The sequence below is a fragment of the Mus caroli genome, unplaced genomic scaffold (assembly GCF_978045245.1).
Source record: "Mus caroli unplaced genomic scaffold, Mus_caroli_1 scaffold_2, whole genome shotgun sequence".
NCBI lineage: Eukaryota > Metazoa > Chordata > Mammalia > Rodentia > Muridae > Mus > Mus caroli.
In genome coordinates, this window is record NW_028227257.1 from 49,231,161 (window position 1) to 49,253,405 (window position 22,245).

The window sequence follows — 22,245 nt, forward strand, 5'->3', positions numbered from 1 at the left end:
TCTCAGGGGATGAGAGTAACAGTGATGTGCCTGGAAGTGGGGGGGGTGGGGGCAGGGCATGTACCTCAATGGGGGTGCTGACTGGGGATATGTTTGTTGGGGTTGAGCTTTCTGAATCAGCCCAGCAAGCAAATATCTGATAGAAGAAAACAACTTGGTGTCTCCAGCATACTTGTGCCCTGCTGGTCCCTTTACCAGTCCACAGGAACAGCAAAACTGTTGTCTTGGCAGACAGCTGAGCTAGCTGCGTAGGTAGGAGGCTAAGGAAGAAGAGTGTTCTCGTTGGACTTGGTAGACCAGGTAGAGGCAGTCGCCCTCTGCTTTTTTGAGACAGAGTCTCATGTCCCACCTGGCTTCACATTACTGTGTAGCCCAAATGAGCCTTGGACTCCTGATCCTCCTGCTTCTATCTCGCACGCGCCGAGAGTAGTATAAACCATCGTGCCTGCCGTCGGCAGTACAGTGAAATGAAGGGCGTCTGGGTCTATCCGTAATGTCTAATCCAGGTAGATTCAGGATTTGTTGGGTTTGGTGGTTGTGGGTTTTCAAGTCAGAGTAGCCCTGGCGGTCCTAGAACTCACTCTGTAGACCAGGCTGACCTCAAACTTAGAGATCTACCTGTCTCTGCCTCCCAAGTGCTGGGGTTGAAGGTATACACCACCATGCCTGGCAGATTCAGTTAGTAGGACCTATTGACAAACTAGTTGTAGGGCATAAATTGGAAAAGAGATATTCAGGATGCCTCTGCTTTCTAGATTAGAGGATATAGAAAAGCTGGAGATAGCTGTACTTGGCTGGAAAGCACAAGCGAGAACAGTGAAACAGGAGATAAGAAGGGAGGCTTTCTGGTCCTTGGTTCTGGACTTGAAAACCATGATCAAAAGGCACAGACAAGATATTTGATATCCAGATGTGGAGTTGAAAAGGTTAGAAGACCAGAGATGTGAAGGAGATTGAAAAATCCTGGAAGCTGAAAAGATGAAACAAGAAGGAACAGTACTTGAGATATCAAGGACAGGAGAAATCAGTTATGTTTAATGTTGCAGAGTCCTCAAGGCATGGTCAATTTAACAACAACAACAACAACCCATTAGCTTTGCAAGTGTGAAGGGCACTGGTAACCTCACCAGGAGTATCTGAGTAGACAGGTCAGAGGTGAAGGCAAGTCTGAGTTAGAATAGCCAGTTAGACATTGCAGGTGAGTGATTGGGAACAACGTCAGGGCATCCATGGGGCAGTGACAGCTGGAGCAGGATGCTTTCAAAAACTGTCATTTCTAACAAGGCGTGATTAACACCTTTAATCCCAGTACTCAGGAGGTAGAAGCAGGTAGATCTTTCTGCGTTAGAAGCAAGACATAGTAAGTTCCAGGTCGTCTGGGACTATATAATGAGACCTGTCAGAGAAAACAGTTGCCATTTCTGTCAGAGAATAGCAGTCACAGGCTGGGTAGTAAAATCATCTCGGTTGCATAGTGAGGTGTGTGTGTGTGTGTGTGTGTGTGTGTGTGTGTGTGTGTTGTGTATGCCTGTATCTGTGTTTGACACAGAATCTGTGTAGCCCTGCTGGCCTGAACTTTTTTCTTCTGCATTCGTTCATTCATTCATTCATTCATTCATTCATTCATTCATTCATGGTTTTCAAGGCAGAATTTCTCTGTGTAGCCTTGGCTGTCCTGGAACTCACTCTGTAGACCAGGTTAGCCTGGAATTCAGTCTGCTTCTGCCTCCTGACTGCTGGCATTAAAGGTGTTCAATACTACTTACTGCCAGATGAGACCCTGTCTTTAAAAAAAAGTTTTATTATTCTGAAATTATTCACTGAAAAATAAGCCTGTGGTCTGAGAAAGCCACTGGTCTTAATAGAGGACACCTAAGATTTCACATCCCATCTACAGATGGGAAATGAAAGCCAACTAGACAGTGACAACTTCTGAGGAAGCTGAGGAAGTATTAACTTGGCAGGTAGCACTTGCTGACCAACCTGGGCTTGGTAGCTCACATTGACATCACAGGCTTGGGAGCCTAAAGCAGGAGAATTGTCACAAGCTCAAGGGCACCTTGGCTACAAAGTAAGATCCATCTCAAACAAACAAACAGAAAAAATGTGGTGACCTGTTTTGGCCCTGCCTTCTTGTCAGTGTTGAAGCCATGTCTTGATGTTTCCCCTCCAGCATCTTCCCACTTTTCTTTGTGGAGCATAAGCACAGATGGTCAGGTGCCCTGGCAGAGAGCCTTGAGGAAATGCTGTCTTCATTATCCATAAACCTGGAGCAGCCCTGGGCTGGTAGCCCAACCAGAAAGCCTCTTTAGTGTTCATCCTTCTAGGCTGAGCCAAGCTGAATTCCCTCAGCCCTTGGTAGTGCTAAGGGAATGGTCCCTTCCGACCCTTTGTTCAACAGCAGTTTGTCTCCGGGTTTGTACTTGCTGTCGTGTGGGCAGAGATGCCATTCACTGATTCTTTTCTTTTCTTTTCTTCTTTGGAGACAGGGTCTCTTTGTATATCCCTGGCTGTCCTGGAACTTAACATGTAGACCAGACTGGCCTCACAAGATCCACCTACCTATGCTTCCCTAGTGCTGGATTAAAGGCATATACTGCCACACAGCCCAAATCTTGTCCCATGAATGCCAAGGAACTCAGGAGTTGCAGTGTCTTGGTAAATTATCTTCCATTTGTATCTGAGCTGGCTAATGTGGCTCACCCTGGATGGACAGGAAATAAAAAAACATCGATTGTGTTCCTTCTCATTAGAGAATTAATGGCTGTCTTGGAAGTGGGTCTGTTTCTATGCTTAATATTCTGCAGCATTTAATGATAGCAGAGGCTCACATCCTGTTTAGCAGGGCTCATTAGAATGCTGACTGTAAGCAAAGTGAAGGTGTTTTTACTGTCTGCTTTTAGAAGTGAACAGAGATAAAAGAAAGGTGTTTCATTTATTCCTAGACTGCTGAAAGCCTTCAGACAACAAACATGTTTCTGTGCTCTTGGTAACAGGCCACTCTAGGCTGCTTGCTTATAGCTTAGCTGGTAATCTTAGTCTGTCTTGGTGTTCGCTCTTAATGCAGAGCAGAAAGAGGCTCCTGACCCCAATAAGGTGAATCTCCTCACTGTGGCATGTTTGCCCTGTGTGCTAGACAACAGCTCTACCTGCCCCACACACGGCATTTCCTCTTGGCAGGTAGCAGTTTACATAGCTGGGCTAAGGAATGCCAGAGATAATCCTTTTGCTTTTTCAGTATGCAATAAAGTCGCTTTTCTGTGCCCAGTTCCTGACCTAGAATCCTACCCCTACAAAATGAGTCCATAGACTACAAAACCGACCACATTGTCTGTTCTGCCTAGGTACTCTCAGTCGCTTTACAGGGACTTGACTCCATTTTCTACTCATCCCAGGATGTAGTTCAGGGATTCTCTCTACTGCCTGTGGTGCCACATTTTGGGCATTGCCTTCTAACCTTGACTTAACTCAGTTTCCAAAGGCTCCAGTAGTTTCCTGAGGCATAGGTGTCTGGCATCAGGGCTTCTAGGCAGTGGTGTTTTATGTTTCCCAGCAATCCCCAAACAAAGGTGTCAAAGCACAGCTGTCACCAGTGTCCCGTCATTTGGAGGCTTCCCTAGCACTGGCAGTGAGGAAAGTCTGTCCTAGTGTGAAAGGAAATGTGAGTAACCTTTAAATAAATGAAATGGGCTGGCGAGGTACATCAGTGGGTAAGAACACTTGATGCTCTTCCATTGGGACCCAGGTGTGGTTACCAGCATCCTACCAGCTCACAATCTTTCATAACTCCATGAATACAATACCTTCTGGCTTCCATGAGCTATACCACACCTGTGAAATACACGCAAACACATACACATAGATTTAAAAATTAAGAGAGGTTAAAGAGATGGCTTAGCAGTTACTAGAACTTACTGCTCTTGTAGAGGGAACAGGTTCACTTCCCAGAACCTATCTGGTGGCGACCAACCTCCTTTAACTCCAGTTCCAGGGATTCTAACACCTGGCTTCTTTGGGCTCTTGCATACACATAGCACATATAAATCCATGCAGACATACACATAAATAAAAGTCTTTAAAATGTAAAATAAAATAAAATTCGGCATGTGGCACATAATTTTAGGCCCAGCACTGAGATGTGAGATTGGCTTAAAAATCATGTTATGCCGGGCAGTGGTGGCACACACCTTTAATCCCAGCACTTGGGAGGCAGAGGCAGGCGGATTTCTGAGTTCGAGGCCAGCCTGGTCTACAGAGTGAGTTCCAGGACAGCCAAGGCTACACAGAGAAACCCTGTCTCAAAAAAAAAAAAAAAAAAAAATCATCCATTAGGTGCTACAACCTCAGTGTCCTGGTCTTAGAACCTGACTTGGGTAACTGGGGAATGAAGAAAGAACAGACACAGATACTGAAAAGCTGAACCAGGAAGCCATGAATTCCGATGGAGATGTGCCAGCAGCTAAGAAACTCAGATCTTTTCTTGTATACAGACATCTCTTCAGCCCCCCCCCCATGCTTGAAATTCTCACAAAATATATAAATAAAAATTATTTAGCCAGGCAGTGGTGGTTCATGCCTTTATTCCCAGCACTCGGGAGACAATCGGATATCTGAGTTCAGAGCCAGCCTGGTCTACAGAGCAACTTCCAGGATTGTCAGGGCTATACAGAAAAATTCTGTCTTTAAAAAATTATTTAATTAATTATTTTAAAAGTATTGGATAGGGCTAAAGAAATGGCTGAGCAGTTTAGAGCACTGAATGCTCTTCTATAGGTTCTGAGTTCAATTCCCAGCAACCACATGGTGGCTCACAACCATCTGTAATGGGATCCAATGCCCTCTTCTGGTGTGTTTGAATATAGCTACAGTGGACTCACATACATAAAATCAATAAAAAAAAAGAATGATGAAAACAAACAAACAAAAAATTATTGGATAGCCAGGCAGTGGTCTATAAATTCAAAGCCAACCTGATCTATATAATGAGTTCCAGGCCAGCTAATGCTACAAAGTGAGACTTCATCTCAAAAAATAACTTTGCTGAATAACAAAAATATAATTGGAGAGATTCTAGATGTGTTTCAGTTGATAGCGTACTTGCCTAGCGCTTAAGAAATTCTGGGTTTGATCCCTAACACCCCATAACCAGTGCAGCCTGAAGTCCCAGAATTCGGGAGGTGGAGGCAGGAGGATCAGGACTTAGAGGTCACTCTCAGTTACATTGTGAGCTCTAGGACATCCTGGGCGACATGAGACCCTGACCCACCCATCCCCAAAAGGTAGATTACCTTATAGCAGAAATGGCCTATATCAGTGAAAACATTCTAAGCTGTGTTTACAGCTATGTGAAATTAAGTATGAGTTTGGAAGAAGTATACTTACATTAGAATGGGTAATAACTTTGCTGGTTACTAAATTCTCCATGGTTTTGTAGACATTAGATTTTTCCCAAAAGTTGTGGAGTGATGTCATTGTTACTCATTCTTTAAGCCCTTACATGGGCTCCTTTCTTAGCATGGCATTGTATGAATATTTGTGTCAACACTGAGCTCAGAATTGTGTGACGCTGAGTGTAATCCTAATGTGTAGGTGGTAAGTAGGTGTCTGAGCTGCTGAAACCAGATGGCACCAGTTTCTGATAAGGTTGAATGTAAGGGATGCGGGAAAACTCTTTTATCAAGAACTCCAAGAAACAACCAAAAAAACTGAATTAAGAGAGGCTAAATTAGTCTGGGGGCCTGTGAGATGGCTTAGCGGTTAAGGTGCTTCCACCAGGACCTGATAACCTGAATTCAGTTCCTGTTATCCATGAAGCAGGAGAGAGCCAGCTCTGGCAAGCTTTTACCATACACATGCACATGCACAATAAACCTTGAGAGTGTGAAAAGAGAACAGCAGTTAGGCTTGGTGGCCAAGTTTATAATCCCAGTATGTAGGGTCGCTGGGAACCCATGGCCATCTTGGGCTACAGTGATTTCCAGGTAAACTTGAGCTGCATCTTAGTAAAATCATGTCTCAAATAGCAAAGAGCCAGCCATGTGGCACATACCTGTAATCCCAGCTTTCAGGAGGCAGAGGCAGAAAGACCACAATCTAAACGTCATTCGGTTCTATATAGTGAGTTCCAGGCCAGCCAAAGCTATAGTGTGAAACCCTGGCTCAAGCCGGGCGTGGTAGCACACGCCTTTAATCCCAGCACTCGGGAGGCAGAGGCAGGTGGATTTCTGAGTTCGAGGCCAGCCTGGTCTACAAAGTGAGTTCCAGGACAGCCAGGGCTACACAGAGAAACCCTATCTCGGGAAAAAAAAAAAAGAAAGAAAAAAGAAACCCTGGCTCAAAAATAAAACAAAAACTAAGCAAACATCAAATAAAGTACATGAGAGTCGGAAGTGAAGCAGCAAAGAGGTGAGGCCCATGTACTCTTGTGATGTGGCAGTTCCTAGACTGGGAGAAAGCATGGTGGCTAGGTCTACCAGTATTGGGGCAGAGGTGACCAAGAAAAGCTGGTCAGCAAAAGGAGCAGAGGTTCACTCTGTTCCCATGAGCCTGCATCCCCCATCAGGATTCTGAAGGCTGGTACGTTTTTGTTTTATTCTTCAGGTGTGGTGAGTAACGTGGTGTTTACCAGTCACACAGCGGAGCAGAGGCACCCTCTCCTTGTTCAGCTGCAGACCCTCATCAGGGCTTCCAATCCTACTGCAGCCTTCATTCTTGCCGAAAATGGGATTGTCACAAGGTAAACTTTACAGACTTCACTCTCGTGCTCAGTACCTAGCTGGCTCACAGGATCTTCCCAGTAAATCTCAGACACACATGATGGAAGGAAAGAGCACGCTAGTGCAGTGTCCTCTTACTTTCACAGGCATGCTGGTACACGCGTGTGCACGTAAAAGAAACAGTGTTACTATTTTTTAATGTTTGTAGGTGTCTTGCCTCTATGTGTGTCTGTGCACTGCATGCATGCCTGGTGCCCCTGGGGGCCAGAAGAGGGGGTCAGATACTCTGGAACTGAAGTTACTGATGATTGTGACCTACCGTGTGGGTGCTAGGAATTAACCCAGCTCCTCTGGAAGAGCAGCCAGTGCTCTTAACTGCTTTGCAGCCCTGTGAAGTGCTGGTTCTGTTTGTTGATAAAGCCCTGGCTGTCCTGGAACTCAGAGAGGCTTACCTGCTTCTGCTTACTAACTAGGCTGTGAATTAAATTCAAGCACCACTGCACTCTTCTAGGATACAGTACTTCTAATGCTAAAGTCACCAAGGAGGCCCCGTTTATCACCATGCTAAATTGTTTAGATAGCTTGCTTTGTCAGAGTCACTCATGCATTGAAGACTAGAAATCAGGACTGTCTCTGATGACTCATGCATTAAGGAGTGAGAGAAGTGACCTGGAGAACACAGAGAAATAACCGCTTTGCTTCATGGTCTTGGTCCAAACTGTGAACTAATAATAGAGGATTTGTAAAAGAGAAAAGGTACTTGTTATATAGCAGATTGATTTTCTCCATCAGCAGACTCAAAGGATAGAGTATTTTATATAGTTTCAGTTTTTCAAGCCATCTAAGTACCTTATGTATAAAAACATAACACACACACACACACACACACATATATATATATATATATATATATATATACACATACACACACACATACACATATATATGTATGTGTGTGTGTGTGTGTGTGTGTGTGGCACAGTGTACATTCCTCAACTCAATCCCCAGCATTTGAGAAGCCAAGATGAGTTCAAGTTCAAACCAAACCTACATACTAAGAACCTATCCTAAAAACAAAAACCAGCCGGACGTGGTGATGCACGCCTTTAATCCCAGCACTCAGGAGGCAGAGGCAGGCAGATTTCTGAGTTCGAGGCCAGCCTGGTCTACAAGGTGAGTTCCAGGACAGCCAGGGCTATACAGAGAAACCCTGTCTCAAAAACAAAACAAAACAAAAAAAAAAATCAAAAAACAAAAAACAAAAAACAAAAACCAGCCTTAGCAGGCAAGAAGACTTAGCAGGTGACAGCACTTGCCACCAAGTGCAGCAGTCTGCGTTTGATCCCTGGAATTGGCATTACAGAGGAGAGCAGTGCCTCCCACAGCTGTTCTGTAACATCCACACTCCTACCATGGCCACAGGTGTGCACACACCTTAAGCAGCATTTGGCATGTTCACCTCTGTGGGCCTTGGTATGGAAGACAGAGGTCAACTTCAAGTGTGAACCCACAAAAAATAAATTTAAAAGAAAACAGTTCTAGTATCCAGGGAAATGCCTCAATCAGTAAAGCACTTGCCACACAAGCATGAGGACCTCAGGTCAGCCCTCAGCACCCGTGTAAAAGGCTGAGCAGAGTGGGGCATGCTTCCCAGCAAGCAACACCCTAGACATAAGACGGCTACTGGAGATGTGACTCTGTGTATGTACCACATGCTTGCTTGGTGCCTGGGAAGGTCAGATAAGGGCGTGAAATCCCCTGGAACAAAAATTATGGATGGTTGTGAGCCACCAGGAGAGCCTTGAATCAAATTCATGTCCTTGTAAGAATAACAAGTGTTCTGAGCCAGCTCTCCAGCCCCCACCTTTACATTCTTAAGCTCTGGCAGGCACTGTGTTGACCAAATGATTAAACCACAAAAGCAGTAATGGGGCATTTGCTGTCACGTGCCTCTCTGCTGTAAATTAGTGAAGACACCACCACCTTGTACTGATCCCATCACCACACAGACCAGGCTTGGTGCTTCATGACTGCAGTCTCAGCACCTGAAAAAGGAGAGGCAGGCGGATCAGGCCATCCTCAGCTACTTAGCGAGTTCAAGGCCAGCCTGGGCTATAGGAGACCTTGTATCAAAAAATAAAAATTGTTTTGATTCAGTGAGTTAGAGAAAGGGCCTGAAACTTTACACTTGCTACTGCTGATTATAGAACTAAATTCCTCAGGTATAATAGTTTATTGTAGTCCTGTAAGAGAAAGTATCCTTTTTATTTTGGTTTTTGGTAGTTTTTGTTTCATTTTGTTTTGTTTGTTGTGAGACAGGATCTCTATGCAGCCTAGCTGGTCTGAAACTCACTATGTATGTGGAACCAAGCTGTCTTCAAACTCACAGAGATCTGCCTGCCTCTGCCTACAAGAAGAGGATGTGTATTGAAGTATTTAGAAGTAAACTGTGGTACAGCCCATTCTCCTGTGTCAGGAAAGAAAGCATGCATGTGCAGGGAAGAAACAGGTTAACACAGACACAATCCCGAGTAACCCGTGTCTTCTCTGTGTTCTTAAAGGAATGAAGACATTGAGCTGATTCTCTCAGAAAATAGTTTCTCGAGTCCTCAGATGCTGCGTTCTCGATACTTACTGTTCCCCGGCTGGCAAGTATCTTTACTGAATTGTAGCTTTAATAAGAAATGGTTTATTTATCTACAGCAGAGAAAGCAAAAATGATACTAGCAGATACGCTGCACAAGGGTCACACGTGTTAACTGGGATAACCTGCCATGCTCCAGTAGCCCTGTCAGGGGGCCAGTGCCCCACATCAGAGCCTCTCTGGACGTTGCCATTCAGGAGGTCATCCTGCAGGCGCCAAGTATAGTACTTTATCATGTCGTGGAACTAAGACTTGAACTCCCAAAGTAGAAAAGCCTTCTACCCAATAGTCAGTCCTCTTGCCTTCTCATCTAGAGGTAGGCATCTGCTAACGAGGTCTATGGACTGTTGTCTGCAGCTGCCTCACAACTCACAGCCTCTCCCAGGAATGAGGAATACAAAATGTAGAGCTCCTCTTGGCTGCCTATGACTGGTAACCACAGCCCTGGGCAGTGCGGAACCAGAGCATTTCCACAGTGGCAGGGAGCTCTGCCGTGCACTGCTAAGCTCTGCCGTGCAGGACAGCTTCAGAGCTTTGCCAGTCTTGACCTTTTTTTTTTTTTTTCTTTTTTTGTTTTTTCGCAACAGGGTTTCTCTGTGTAGCCCTAGCTGTCCTGGAACTCACTTTGTAGACCAGGCTGGCCTCGAACTCAGAAATCCGCCTGCCTCTGCCTCCCAAGTGCTGGGATTAAAGGTGTGCGCCACCACTGCCCAGCACCAGTCTTGACTTCTTTATTCTCATATCAGCATATAATAAATGGCGTTATTGTTCACATTTTATAGATGAGATAACAGAAACAGCAAGAAGTTCACTGATGTATCCACGGAACGACTAGTAACTTAAGGAGCTAGGTTCCAACCAGGTTATCTGAGTCCAGAGCCCACTTTAAAGACACAGCCCTATCATTCCCTAGGCTAGTCCTGAACTACCTTTCCTGCTCTCTCCTACCTTCAGCTATCAAGTACTGGGATTGCAGGCTTGGTCCACTATGCCAAGCTTTTTGAGGGGTGTGTGTGTGTGTGTGTGTGTGTGTGTGTTTGAGATAGCATCTCAGTATATACCCTAGGCAGTCCTCTTGTTTCAGCTTCCTTAGTGCCAGAATTAAGGCTTGAGCTCTAAACCTATCCCCCCCCCCCATTTCTATATATTGAACAAACGTAAGTGTGTGTGTGTGCAAGTGCGCTTGTCTGTGCCTGAGCACGTAGAGCCCAGTCGTCAACATCAGGGGCTTCTCTCTATATTTTGAGATAATGTCTCTTGTCTCTGTAAACCTGGAACTCACTGTTTTGGCTACACTCGGTGGCCAGCAAGCCCTTAGGACACCTCCCCCCATGCCCAATCTCATCCCAGCACTGAGGTTACAAACACACGTCAACACGTGAGTGCTGGTGATTTAGATGTGGATTCTGATACTGGTATGGCGAGCACGTTCCATGGTGAGCCATCCTCCCACCCCAGAGCCTGTTTATTGAGTCCTTACTGCGTTTGTCCCCGTATACAATACATACAAAGGTTTAGTAGAAGACACTGTTAAAACTTGGCGAGAATTAAACTCTGATATTTTCTAGATTATCTTTGCTTCCTTACTTCCCCCAGGCACTTTGTTCAGACACAGCCCCTCTACCATCAGTTATTTATGTGAATTTAAAAACTGATTGCACTGTGCTGTAAAACAAGACAAATGGATTTGAAACTGAACAGCAGTGGCCCATGCCTTTAATCCCAGGCTGGTCTATAGCACAAGTTCTAGGACAGCCAGGGCTTACACAGAGAAACCTGTCATTGAGGGGTGGGGGTGGGGGTTAAAAAACTTAGTTTAAGGTCTGGCCTTGGTTGCTTGCCCACCATTTCAGAGACTGAAACAGTAAGACCACTATGATCTAAGCCAGAAAGACCCTGTCTCAAAATAAAAATAATCACAGGTTGAGATCTAAAAATCAGGCTGGGCGTGGTGGCACACGCCTTTGAGCCCAGCACTTGGGAGGCAGAGGCAGGCGGATTTCTGAGTTCGAGGCCAGCCTGGTCTACAGAGTGAGTTCCAGGACAGCCAGGGCTACACAGAGAAACCCTGTCTCAAAAAAAAAAAAAAAAAAAGAAAGTAAGCTGGTTGTGGACACACCCTTAATGCAGATGGCTGAGGTCGGTGGATCTGGGAGTTCAAGGCCAGAAGTTTCAGCTTGTCCTTGGTTAGTAGCAAGTGAGATCACGCTGAGATACCTGACTCTAGTTCATAGAAGGCTGGCCCCTTTCCTTTTTTTTTAGATTTATTTATTTATTATTGTGTACAGTGTATGTAAGTACACTGTAGCTGTCTTCAGACACCAGAAGAGGGTGACAGATCTTATTACAGGTGGTTGTGAGCCACCATGTGGTTGCTGGGATTTGAACTCAGGACCTTCAGAAGAGCAGTCAGTGCTCTTAACCACTGAGCCATCTCTCCAGCCCCGCTGGCCCCTTTCTTACTGGGTCTGACAAGTAGTATGACTACTGAGTTGAAAACTGAGGGAACATGGTGTTTGCATCCTGTCTCCCAGTTCCTTCTAGAGAACTCTGTCTGTCCTAAGCTGTCCACAGTGAGATAGGCATGGCTTGGGCACTGAAAGTAATCTTAGCTGTTTTGGAAGCTGAAGCAAATGAAGCTCCAGTCCAAAGTGGGGCAGGGCAGGGCAGGGAAAGGGCAGGGCAGGGTAACACCTGCTCTGTTAGGAAGGACTTTAGGAAACCACTGCTAATCCAGAGAACATAGACCTGTGTTCTCAGGAACGTCAGGCTCCAGGGCTGATGTGCTTCCCAGTCTCACACTGAAACAGAAACAGACACTTTAGAAGGTGTTTCAGCTGGGTGGGGGCACAGGTCTTTAGGCCCAGCACTTCGGAGACAAGAGGATCTCTTGTAAGTTCAAGGCCAGGCTGGTCTACAGAGTGAGTTCCAGGACAGCCAGAGGTACACAAAGAAACCCTGTCCCAAAAAACCAAAAAAAGTGTTCCAACAGTTTGGTCGGACTGGGAAATAGCTTAGTTGATGGGACACTAGGGCAGCACACACACACACACACACACACACACCCCTTTAATCCCAGCACAACTAGGACTATTCAGAGAAAACCTATCTTGAAAAACAAAAATAAACCAAGACAAAAAACAAACAAACAAACAAAACCACAGAGCCCCCAGTTCCGTCCCTAGCGTCATAAAAACTAGGCGGTGCCTTGTGGTTTGAGTTGCTGCTTGTAGGAGAGACTGCTAGGATTCAGCTCATCCTTAGTTACATAACAAATGTGCGGCTGACCTGAAATAGAGAAGACTCTAGTTCACATGGGGGCGGGGGAGGGAGAGAGGGAGGGAGGGAGAGAGGGAGGGAGGGAGGGAAGGAGGGGGGGGGGAGAGAGAGAGAGAGAGAGAGAGAGAGAGAGAGAGAGAATATATTGTAAGTGCAATAGTGTACTAGTGAGGAGAGCAGAGCAGACCTTACAGAACAGATGGCCCCTTGCTCATCCAAAGGGAGCAGCATAGAGACCCTAAAACCCCAGCCTCGGAGCCAATGAGACGGGAGCAAAAGGGACTACAACTTACTGTGTATAGACATGAGTCTGACAAAGAATTAAAAATGAAATTTAAAAATGCTTGTCCTTCCATATTTAAAAATATTTTAAGGTATGAAGGTAAATTTGATGCTGGATCCGTCTTTCCGCTAATGGTTCAGATCTGTGTGTGGTTTGACCGTCCCCTGGAGAAGACCCGCTTTGTGAGCAGGTGCAGAGGTGAGCTGTGACAGGGTCACTCCGATGGAAGCCGTCCCCTCCCCATGTCACCCCAGATGGAAGCTGTCCCTTCCCTGTGTCACCCCAGATGGAAGCCGTCCCTTCCCAGTGTTACCCCAGATGGAAGCCATCCCTTTCCCCATGGCCTCCTTTCAGTCAGTGTCCTCGGTGTTTTCTCAAAAGCAGGCTGGGGTCTGATGAGCTCAGTGCCCATTTCTGACTGTGTATGGCCACACTTAGGTCACTCTGTGGGAATAGTGGCAGGGCCCTGAATGGGAAGGATGGAGCCTGAACCCTGAGCCTTTCCTCTGGCCCTGACCTTTCCAGCTATGTTGGCCTAGGCTTGATCTCTGCTTCCAGGTACCTGACACCCCTGTCCTTTTCCTCCACCAGCAATTCAGTCTTCCATCAAGCCCAGTCCCTTCTCTGGAAACATCTACCACATCCTTGGCAAAGTGAAATTTTCAGGTAAGTGGGGTGAGTCTTGGTAGTGTGGACACTCACAGCTCTTGGTGTCTTTTGTCTTCTGGCATTGCTCTGCTCCAAGGACCGCCGGCTCCAGTCCTGTCTTCCTTCCCACAGTGGAGAATCTGCCCTCTGCTCTAGAGTTACTTCACTCATATCTCCAGCTCCCATATTCTGAAGAACTGCACCCCATCCCTTGAGCCACCCATGGCCTCCTTCTAGCCCTCCTTCCATCCCTGAAGAGAGGCTGCCACTTCCCTGAGTGTCACTGTCAATGCAGATGCCATGGGGAATGGTCCAGCTTCTCCTCTTGCCTACCTGGCCTTTTCTTCCTCTTAGGTTCCTCTGCCTAGGTAACAGTGTGTCTGATCACCCATATCAACCAAGTCAAAAACGTGTACCCCATCCTTTCCATTGTGCCAGTTCTTAGGAATCTGTCAACCTGTCAACATTGTTCCTGTGGAACATTCTTTTGGTATTTGGTCTCAGGGACAAATATGTTCTCTGTGCAGATTCTGAAAAGATCATGGAGGTTTGCCACAACACTTTAACCAACTCCCTGACCATTGTGCCAGTTTTGGAGGGACCCACGCCACCTCCCAACTCAAGAAGCACCCCTCAAGACAATGGCCAGCCAGAATGCTACCTTGTGTTCATTGGCTGCTCCCTGAAGGAGGACAGCCTCAAAGACTGGCTTCGACAGTCAGCTAAGCAGGTGACTTACAAAATATACACTGCTGAGCCTGGGTATGACCAGCACACCCTTCTGAGCCTCTCACCCTTCCCTTTGACACCCCCCTGCCCCAGTCTATACCCCAAGACTCAGCCAACACTCTTAGGGACAGTTGGGATTAGAAGAAGCCTTTGGGGACAAACTCCAGGCAGGCATGGCAGTACTGTATTGGGGGGTGGGAGCTTTTGTTTTGTTTTGTTTTTTTCTGAACAAGGTCTCTCTGCCTTGGCTCTTATGGAACTCACTCTGTAGACCAGGCTGGCCTCAAACTCAGAGATTCACAGCTGCCTTTGCCTCCCTAGTACTAGGTACAGAGGCATGCACCACCTCACCCAGCTTGGGTTTTTTGTTGTTTGTTTTGTTTTGTTTCTAAGACCGAGTTTTTCTGTGCAGTCCTGGCTGTCATGGAACTTGTTCTGTAGACTAGGCTGGTCTCAAACTCAGAGCTCCTCCTGCCACTAGTGTGCTGAGATTAAAGGTGATAGTGTAGTTTTCATTGTTTTATGTGTACAGGTACTTTGCCTGCATGTATGTCTGTACCATGTGAATGCCTGGTGGAGGCCACAAGAGGTCATATCTCCTGAACTAGAAATAACAGATAGTTTTTGCACTGGAAATCAAATCCAGATCCTCTGGAAGAGAAGCCAGTATTCTTAACTGCTGAACTCTCTCTCCAGCCCCAATACTGTATATTTTTTTACACTCAGATTCTCTAGAAGCTGTGGGTGCTCAGCCTCCTGACACAGAGAGTGTTGGAGCTTTGGCTTATCTTGGAACTCCAGGAATAGGGTTGCTGGGTCCTAGATCTCTTATACACCGATGATCGTCTTCTAGGAACTCTGAGCTGCCTCGTGTGGATCTGTTCTTCTGCCTTTGCTTCTGTTTTAGGAGGTTGGGTGTTTGGGCTGTGGTGGTCAGGCTGAATCTCACTATGTAGACTAGACTGCCTTCAAGTTTTTAGTCCTCTTGTTTCAGCCTTCCAAGTACAGGGATTACAGGGATGTGTCACCACTCCCTGTTTTGGAGGTCTTAAATGTTATAGACTGTGGAACTTCAGGCTTCTTTTGTGCATTATCTGTCATTGCTGTGAGTTTTGCATAAGAATCTGCCAAGAAGTAGGATATTGCCTATTTGTAAAGCACTGGGCTTGGCTACCATTTGGTCCTGGCTATATTGCATAACTCTGGTGGGAACGTCGTTTCCTCAGGAACAGAAAAGCCAAATAGCATGTCCACGAGAGCTGTTCGGCACTCTTCCCTCCACTGGCATCTTTGAGATGTAACTAGCCCCAGTCTCTTCGGAGCCTTCAGCTACCCTTGTGCTCCATTAGTTCTGTTAAAATGTCTGTTTTCTCTACGTCTGCATAGAGGCCTCAGAGGAAAGCTCTGAAAACCAGGGGCATGCTGACCCAGCAAGAGATCAAGAACATCCATGTGAGTGCCCTGCCCTAACTTCCCCTCCATGGCTTGTGCTCGACTTGTTCTGCTGTCTTGGGTTCCCAGAGTAAGGGCCTATATGTAGGATGTCCTGGCAGTCTTTCTTCTCTCAGGAGACAAGGGGTAGGGGGGAGTGGTCAAGGAGCCTAACCTTGTAGCTTCAGTAAGTGGAGTGGCCACAGCTGCTGAGACCTGTGGATGAAGTGGAAAAGATCTGGTACCTGTAAGTAGTGTCACGAGATCTCTGCTTAAGATGAACCACACAGAAATTATCTGAGGCCCAGAAGAAAGCTGATTGATAGAGCTGTTCATAGGAAGGCTATGGGATAATAAGCCAAGATGAGGTTTTCTGGGTGAACCTTCCTAATGGCAGACTGACTTCTAAGCTCCTTTCCCAAGCCCATGCCCTTGGAGGCCTTTTATCTAGGTCTTGGGACAATAGACCAAAAGCCACAGCCAGAGCCCCATCATTGGCTGTCACTAGTCCCAATGTCTGTGCAATATACGTGGTGCCTGAAGAGGCCAGAAAAGGTTCAGACCCCTGAAACTGAGTTACAGGTCATGGATGTGCTTGGAAGTAACCCTGGGTCTTCTGAAAGAACAGCTGGTACTCTTAACTACTGAGCTACCTATGCAGTTAGCTGACCTGTACCTGCAGGGGGCTGGGATTAAAGGTGTGGGCCACCATAACTAGCACTATTTATTTGTTTTGAATGAATGAATAAGTGAAATGATAAAAAGTTGTCAGATAATGCAACAGGATTCTTTTCCAACAGGTGAAACGCCACTTGGACCCCTTACCTGCAGGCTACTTTTACAATGGCACCCAGTTTGTCAACTTCTTTGGGGACAAGACTGATTTTCACCCACGTATCCTTGGAAACTGTTGGGCTGTAGTATGAAGATCTGGGAGATATAAACATCTCCTGCAAAATGGGGGGTGTAGGCAGTCGCTAGGACCACCACAGCTATGCCCTAGGAGCAGGCAGGGTCTGCAGTCCTGGGGGCCTAGCAGGGACAAACCCCACAGGCACGCATTCCATGTTGGTGTTAAATCTGCCTTTACTGAGCAGCTGTAATGTTTACTCTATGAAGTGTGGCTTGTCGGCAGCATTGATAACAACAGGGTCATGACGAACAAATTGAAGATGGCCTGTTAGAGAAGTCCATGTGTGAAGAGATGGACAGGGCGCAATGAGGGCCTAAGAGCTTCAGTGTGCTGATAAAACCCAAAGGCTTGGGTGGAGGACTTGGTGATACCTGCTACCATCCATCATTGTGGCTATGATGCTTTGTGGCAGACTTTGGTTTCCTACGCCACACCTGCCTACAAGATCCCCAGGATAAGCTGCCCTTCTTTTTTTTTTTTTTTTTTTTTTTTTTTTTTTGGTTTTTTGAGACAAGGTTTCTCTGTATAGCCCTGGCTGTCCTGGAACTCACTTTGCAGACCAGGCTGGCCTTGAACTCAGAAATTCACCTGCCTCTGCCTCCTGAGTGCTGGAGATTACAGGCGTGCACCACCACACCCAGCTAAAGCATTGCTCCTCCTCCTCCTCCTCCTCCTTCTTCTCCTTTTTTTTTTTTTTTTTTTTTTTTGTGGTTTTTCGAGAAAGCTGCCCTTCTTGTCCTCCAGGTTACGCCTCACCTCCTTAACCAGGCACCAGTCATGGACCAGTTCATGAATGATTATGTGGAAGAGGCCAACCGGGAGATCGAGAAGTACAACCTTGAGCTGGAGCAGCAGGAATACCGGGACCTCTTTGAGCGGAAGCCGAAGCCCTAGAGAAAGCTGGGCCTGTGCCCACCAGAGATGAATGAATGAATGGGTGTCCAGCTTTCCTGGAGGCCCCTCCTGAAGGGGCTGTCTCTGTCCTCCCTGGCCTGTGCCTGCCAGTGTAGTACATGTTGTCTTTATTCTCTCTTCTCTCTGCACCATGAAAGGCATTGTGAGTGAGGGCGGGCACAGGATGAGCAGCTAGCTAGCACTGCCCTGTGAACCAGCAGCTCTGGGTGTCTGGTAAAAGACTCCATTGGACCGATGGACACCATGTAAGGCCAAGGAGAAGCCTTTGGTGTAGCTGCTGGTATTTAGAAGGACCCTGGTTCCCTAAGCAGTGGCCAGGCAGAGATTCACAATGCCTTCTAGATGAGAGCACTTCTGTGGGATGAATGGAAGTGATGTGATGCTTTCTAGAAATGCAAGGCTCCTTCACTAATAGCAGCACCTTGGGAGGTTTGGTCCTTGAGTTCCTCTCTGTGGCATCACTTGGTTCTCTAATTTAGGGAGAAGAGCAGGCATGCTGCTCGAGCCCTGGAGTGCCTCCTTCCCAGTTGAGGTGGATATCCTATAAAACTAGCTTGGACCCAGGGTCTAACCGTTTGGGGACTGTTGGTCTCTAGCACTCAGCCTCCCCAATACATTTCAGAAAACCTCCCAAAACTGCCCCTGGCCCTGAATTTGTTTACTTGGTTCCCAAGGACCAGGAATTTGAAAAATTCTGATATCCAAATTGGAATTCCCTCCAGTGGTTTTGATTTAGGTTGGACCAAACAGCAAAGGTAAACTAACTTGCATTCCCAAGACTGACCTTGCTAATTAGTGTGAGGAGTAAGGTCACTAAAGGTGATGTCTGCTAGGATTTGAGTGCCTCTGCTGCTGGACTGTAAACGTTTTCTGAGCTTCATGTACCTTTTGCATGCCTTAGAAGAAGCACATAGTAAAACCAGCATAGTGTTCTGTAATGTAGAGGGGTTTTTGAGAAAGGGCCCTGGCACAGAGGAGAGGTAAGATGGAGCATATGGGTCTGTGTTCCTGGTAACATGGCACTCTCTGGGCAAATAGCAAAGTAGTAATCAAGGACTTGTCAATAAAATATACTTGTGTTAGGGGAAAAATTGGAAGCTGAATGAACTAAATTACAAGTCCCATTGAGTAAGAAATCTTGCATTAAGAAAAGCTTGTGAAGCCGGGCGTGGTGGCGCACGCCTTTAATCCCAGCACTTGGGAGGCAGAGAGGCAGGCGGATTTCTGAGTTTGAGGCCAGCCTGGTCTACAGAGTGAGTTCCAGGACAGCCAGGGTTACACAGAGAAACCCTGCCTCAAAAAAACAAAACAAAAAAAAAACAAAAAAAAAAAAAAAAAAAAAAAGAAAGAAAGAAAAGAAAAAAGAAAAGCTTGTGAAACTCAGGCCCATATGGTTCAGTCCCAGCTCCAAACTACAGTGGTGACAAGGCCCTCATGTTGAGCTCTAGTCCGGGAGTCCCTGACTTCGGGCTGGGGATCAACAGCATAGATCTTAAGTGCAATTGATTAATAAGCAATGAGTTATTATAGCTCCCTTTATCTTTACCAAGCTCTTTTTAAAAACTAAACTTTGAGCTAGCAGCCTTAGAAAAGGGAACAGGGGACCACAAGCTATGTTACTTTCTTTGGGGGGTGGGGGAGAACCACAGGCCAGTTCATTTCCTGCAGTTACTGTGAAGTTTTCAGTGGAAGCTCTGGATTAAGAGCTCGGCTGCTTTGGCCTGGCAGTCTGGCTGCTGCACAAAAAGAGTTTTTAAAGAGGGGTTGGGGCTGTGCTACGTGGTGAGCTTGGTTTCTGACCCTTGTCCATAGCCATGTGCTTTCACCAACCTGCCCCACTGCCCCCATTCCTCTCGTTCGTTAGAGGGAAAACCGATTACCTCAACTTGAATATGAAACTGTGGTTGAAGAAAAAGCAGAACGAACGTTCAGCAGTTTCTAAGCCAAGAGGGCAAGCTAGCTGAAGCCTCCATAGGTGCTCCCTAGCCTGCTCAGGAGTCTGGGTGGCAGCAACCACACACTGAGTTCTGAGGACTAGGAGAGGGATCTGCTTGCTCCTCTGCCGATCCCTACATCCGTACGACATGCAGGTCCCTTGACTTTGATGTGGGGTTTAACATCCACTTGATTCCTCTAGTCCAAGAGTGTGGTCTGAGGCTATCTCCAGCGGGGAAAGCCATGATAGTCTTAGCCTCTAATCTTAGAAGTGGGTATCAGGGACCCAGCAAGGATTTTAGGGATCAGCTCCCAGGATAGACAGAAGCCCTCCCGGCTTTCTCCCAGCTTTCCTGTTAGCAGCTTCAGTTCTTATCACAGAATGAGTGTGATAGTGGTGCGGTCACTGAAGTTATGGGCAGTTTTGTTTTCCTGCAGGATTTCCCTTTGTTGACTGGAGGGAGACTAGAAAGCAAACATTGCAAGCAAGTTAGCCCCAGCAAGGCTTCAGGCTCTCTGACCTGAGGCCTAGACACCAGCCCTTCAGGCTGTGATCAACAAAAATGTCCCTCCTAAATCCTGTTAGGATTTTGGAGAATTTTTGCACAGTAAAAAGCTCTGGCTTCTCAAAAGGGAAAAGTTCAATTCAAAGACTGTAAACTGTTAAGTATTCCAGCCATGCTGCTGACTAGTTGGATAGCTGTACCTCAAAAAGTAGGTGGGGAGTGGCTTTCCCATTGTCCCACACCGTCAAATACTAATGAAGAGCTCACTTACGTGCCAAAATTCACTTTTATACTAGTTTTTCAATGCTTTAATATTTGTAACTTAAATTTTAAAATTCATATTTACAAACACTACTATAACTTCAGTGAAACTGAATTGTGTGATTGAAACTTTTTGCTTATTATAGTATTTATTACACTACTTAATTCAGTAAATATATAAAAGTAGCCTTCAATTTATTTTTATATTATTTTACATGTTTTTATCTGCAGTTGTGTCTGTGAATTCCACTTGGAGATTAAGATGTAATGCTAAGGACCAATAAACTGTCACTCAGCAAGTACCTCTGTCTCTGCCTGTCTCCCAGTATCCCTGGTGTGGCTTTGAAGGGTGGAACCCTGGGTACTGGAGACTTTCTCAGTCTGGCTTTGATGTTCCTGGCTAGGACTGCTGAGGGAGGAGCCCTGGAGGCCCTCAGCACATCTTCAGAGGGTAAAATCACATCACACAGTCACCCGCCCTGGCTTACACACTTGACTCCTCAAGTGTGAGGAGCTGGAAACACAAAACTGACTGTCCTAAAGAAAAGCTACACACACACACACATACACACACACGCACACCGCACACAGACTCCTCTCTTCCAAGGCTCAGGGTGAGCTCACACCCCCATTCCCTCCACCTGTTTTTTTTTTCTTTTTGTTTGTTTGTTTGTTTGTTTGTTTGTTTGTTGTTGTTGTTCTAATAGGATGATGTCCTGTAGTCCAGGCTGGCCTTAAATTTCTATGTAACTGGGGCTGGAGAGATGGCTCAGGGGTTAAATGCACTGACTGCTCTTCCAGAGGTCCTGAGTTCAATTCCTAGCAACTGGATGTGAGGGTGATCTGGCTGTGATATCTCTCATCCCATTGATTACCAGTGTTGATTAGGCTGATCTGGCTGGCTAGGTGGGTGTCCCCTTCCTCCCTCACTGCTCCATGTGTGTCCCTCCCGAAGCAGCTTCCAGGACACTAGGTCTAAGAGGACAACCCTCCCAGAATAGAGGAGAACCAGTTTTCAGTCAAGAGTACAATGAGTAGCTATGCTCTCCTGCTAGAACATCAATCCCCAGCCACCACGTGGTGCCTCACAGCCATCTGTAATGGGATCCGACGCCCTCTTCTGGGGTGTCTGAAGACAGCTGCAGTGTGTACTCATATACGTAAAATAAATAAATCTTTTTCAAAAATTCTGCTGTGTAACAGAACTGGCCAAGAACTCCTGATCTGTTCTCCCAAGTAGAAGGTTAGTAGGTACAAGCCACCATGCTTACTCCCTACTCTGATGGCCTGGCAAGGCTCCCGTTGGCACAGTGCCTTCATGGGTTGGTCAACTCTTTACAAGCCCTGTGGGTTTGCCACCTCAGTGTAACTTTATAAATGTGGGCAACTAAGTCACCAGCAGGTAGAGTAACTGGCACAGAACGAGGGACACTGGCAGGCCTAGTTACATCTGGAAGTGAGTCTGAGTGGAGCCTCCAAAGTTGGCCCAAGTATTTACAGCACTAAAGGAAGAAAACAAATATGCAAATGGGTGTGAGGTTTGCACCACTCAGCTCCCATTTACCACGCATCCCCAACCCCAAAGCTGAGAGCAGGGAAAGGTCCATCTCCTAGAGGTCAGCTCTCCAAACAGCCTGGTTCGCCAGAGCGTGTGTGTCCTGTCCTTCCCATAGGGACCTGGGGCAAAGGGAAGGCCCTAGGGGCAGCTTTGGGAGATGGCTGGAAGAGGAGGAGTCTAAGGGCAGGCCTCCAAAAACAGCTCAGAGGGCGTGGGAGCTGAGATGCCACACTACATGGAATGGTTTGGGAGATGTGGAAAGGGGTAACCTTGTCCCCGCAGCAAGCCCTCTTACATCTTACAGACCACGAGCCCAAGTGCTTGTCTTTGCAGAAGACCCTAGGAGGCAGACTGGCAAAGACTTCCCAGGAAGGGTATGTGGGGAAGTGCCAGAGTGTTGGGGCTTGCTTCCCAGCCCCTCTATGGC

At 46.5% G+C, this 22,245-nt stretch overlaps 1 protein-coding gene across 2 annotated transcripts in view; it reads left to right on the top strand.

Moving 5' to 3' along the window:
* Positions 1-20,562, top strand: part of Dnaaf9 (dynein axonemal assembly factor 9) — a 142,755-nt gene extending 122,193 nt beyond the window's left edge. For both annotated transcript variants that reach the window (XM_021151874.2, XM_021151883.2), the window contains exons 30-37: positions 6,601-6,736; positions 9,278-9,364; positions 13,014-13,120; positions 13,514-13,588; positions 14,098-14,300; positions 15,686-15,751; positions 16,531-16,624; positions 17,419-20,562. In XM_021151874.2, the coding sequence (XP_021007533.1) occupies positions 6,601-6,736; positions 9,278-9,364; positions 13,014-13,120; positions 13,514-13,588; positions 14,098-14,300; positions 15,686-15,751; positions 16,531-16,624; positions 17,419-17,537 (887 nt within the window). In that variant the 3' untranslated portion in view covers positions 17,538-20,562. The remainder of the gene's footprint in view (positions 1-6,600; positions 6,737-9,277; positions 9,365-13,013; positions 13,121-13,513; positions 13,589-14,097; positions 14,301-15,685; positions 15,752-16,530; positions 16,625-17,418) is intronic.
* The last annotated feature ends 1,683 nt before the right edge of the window (positions 20,563-22,245 follow it).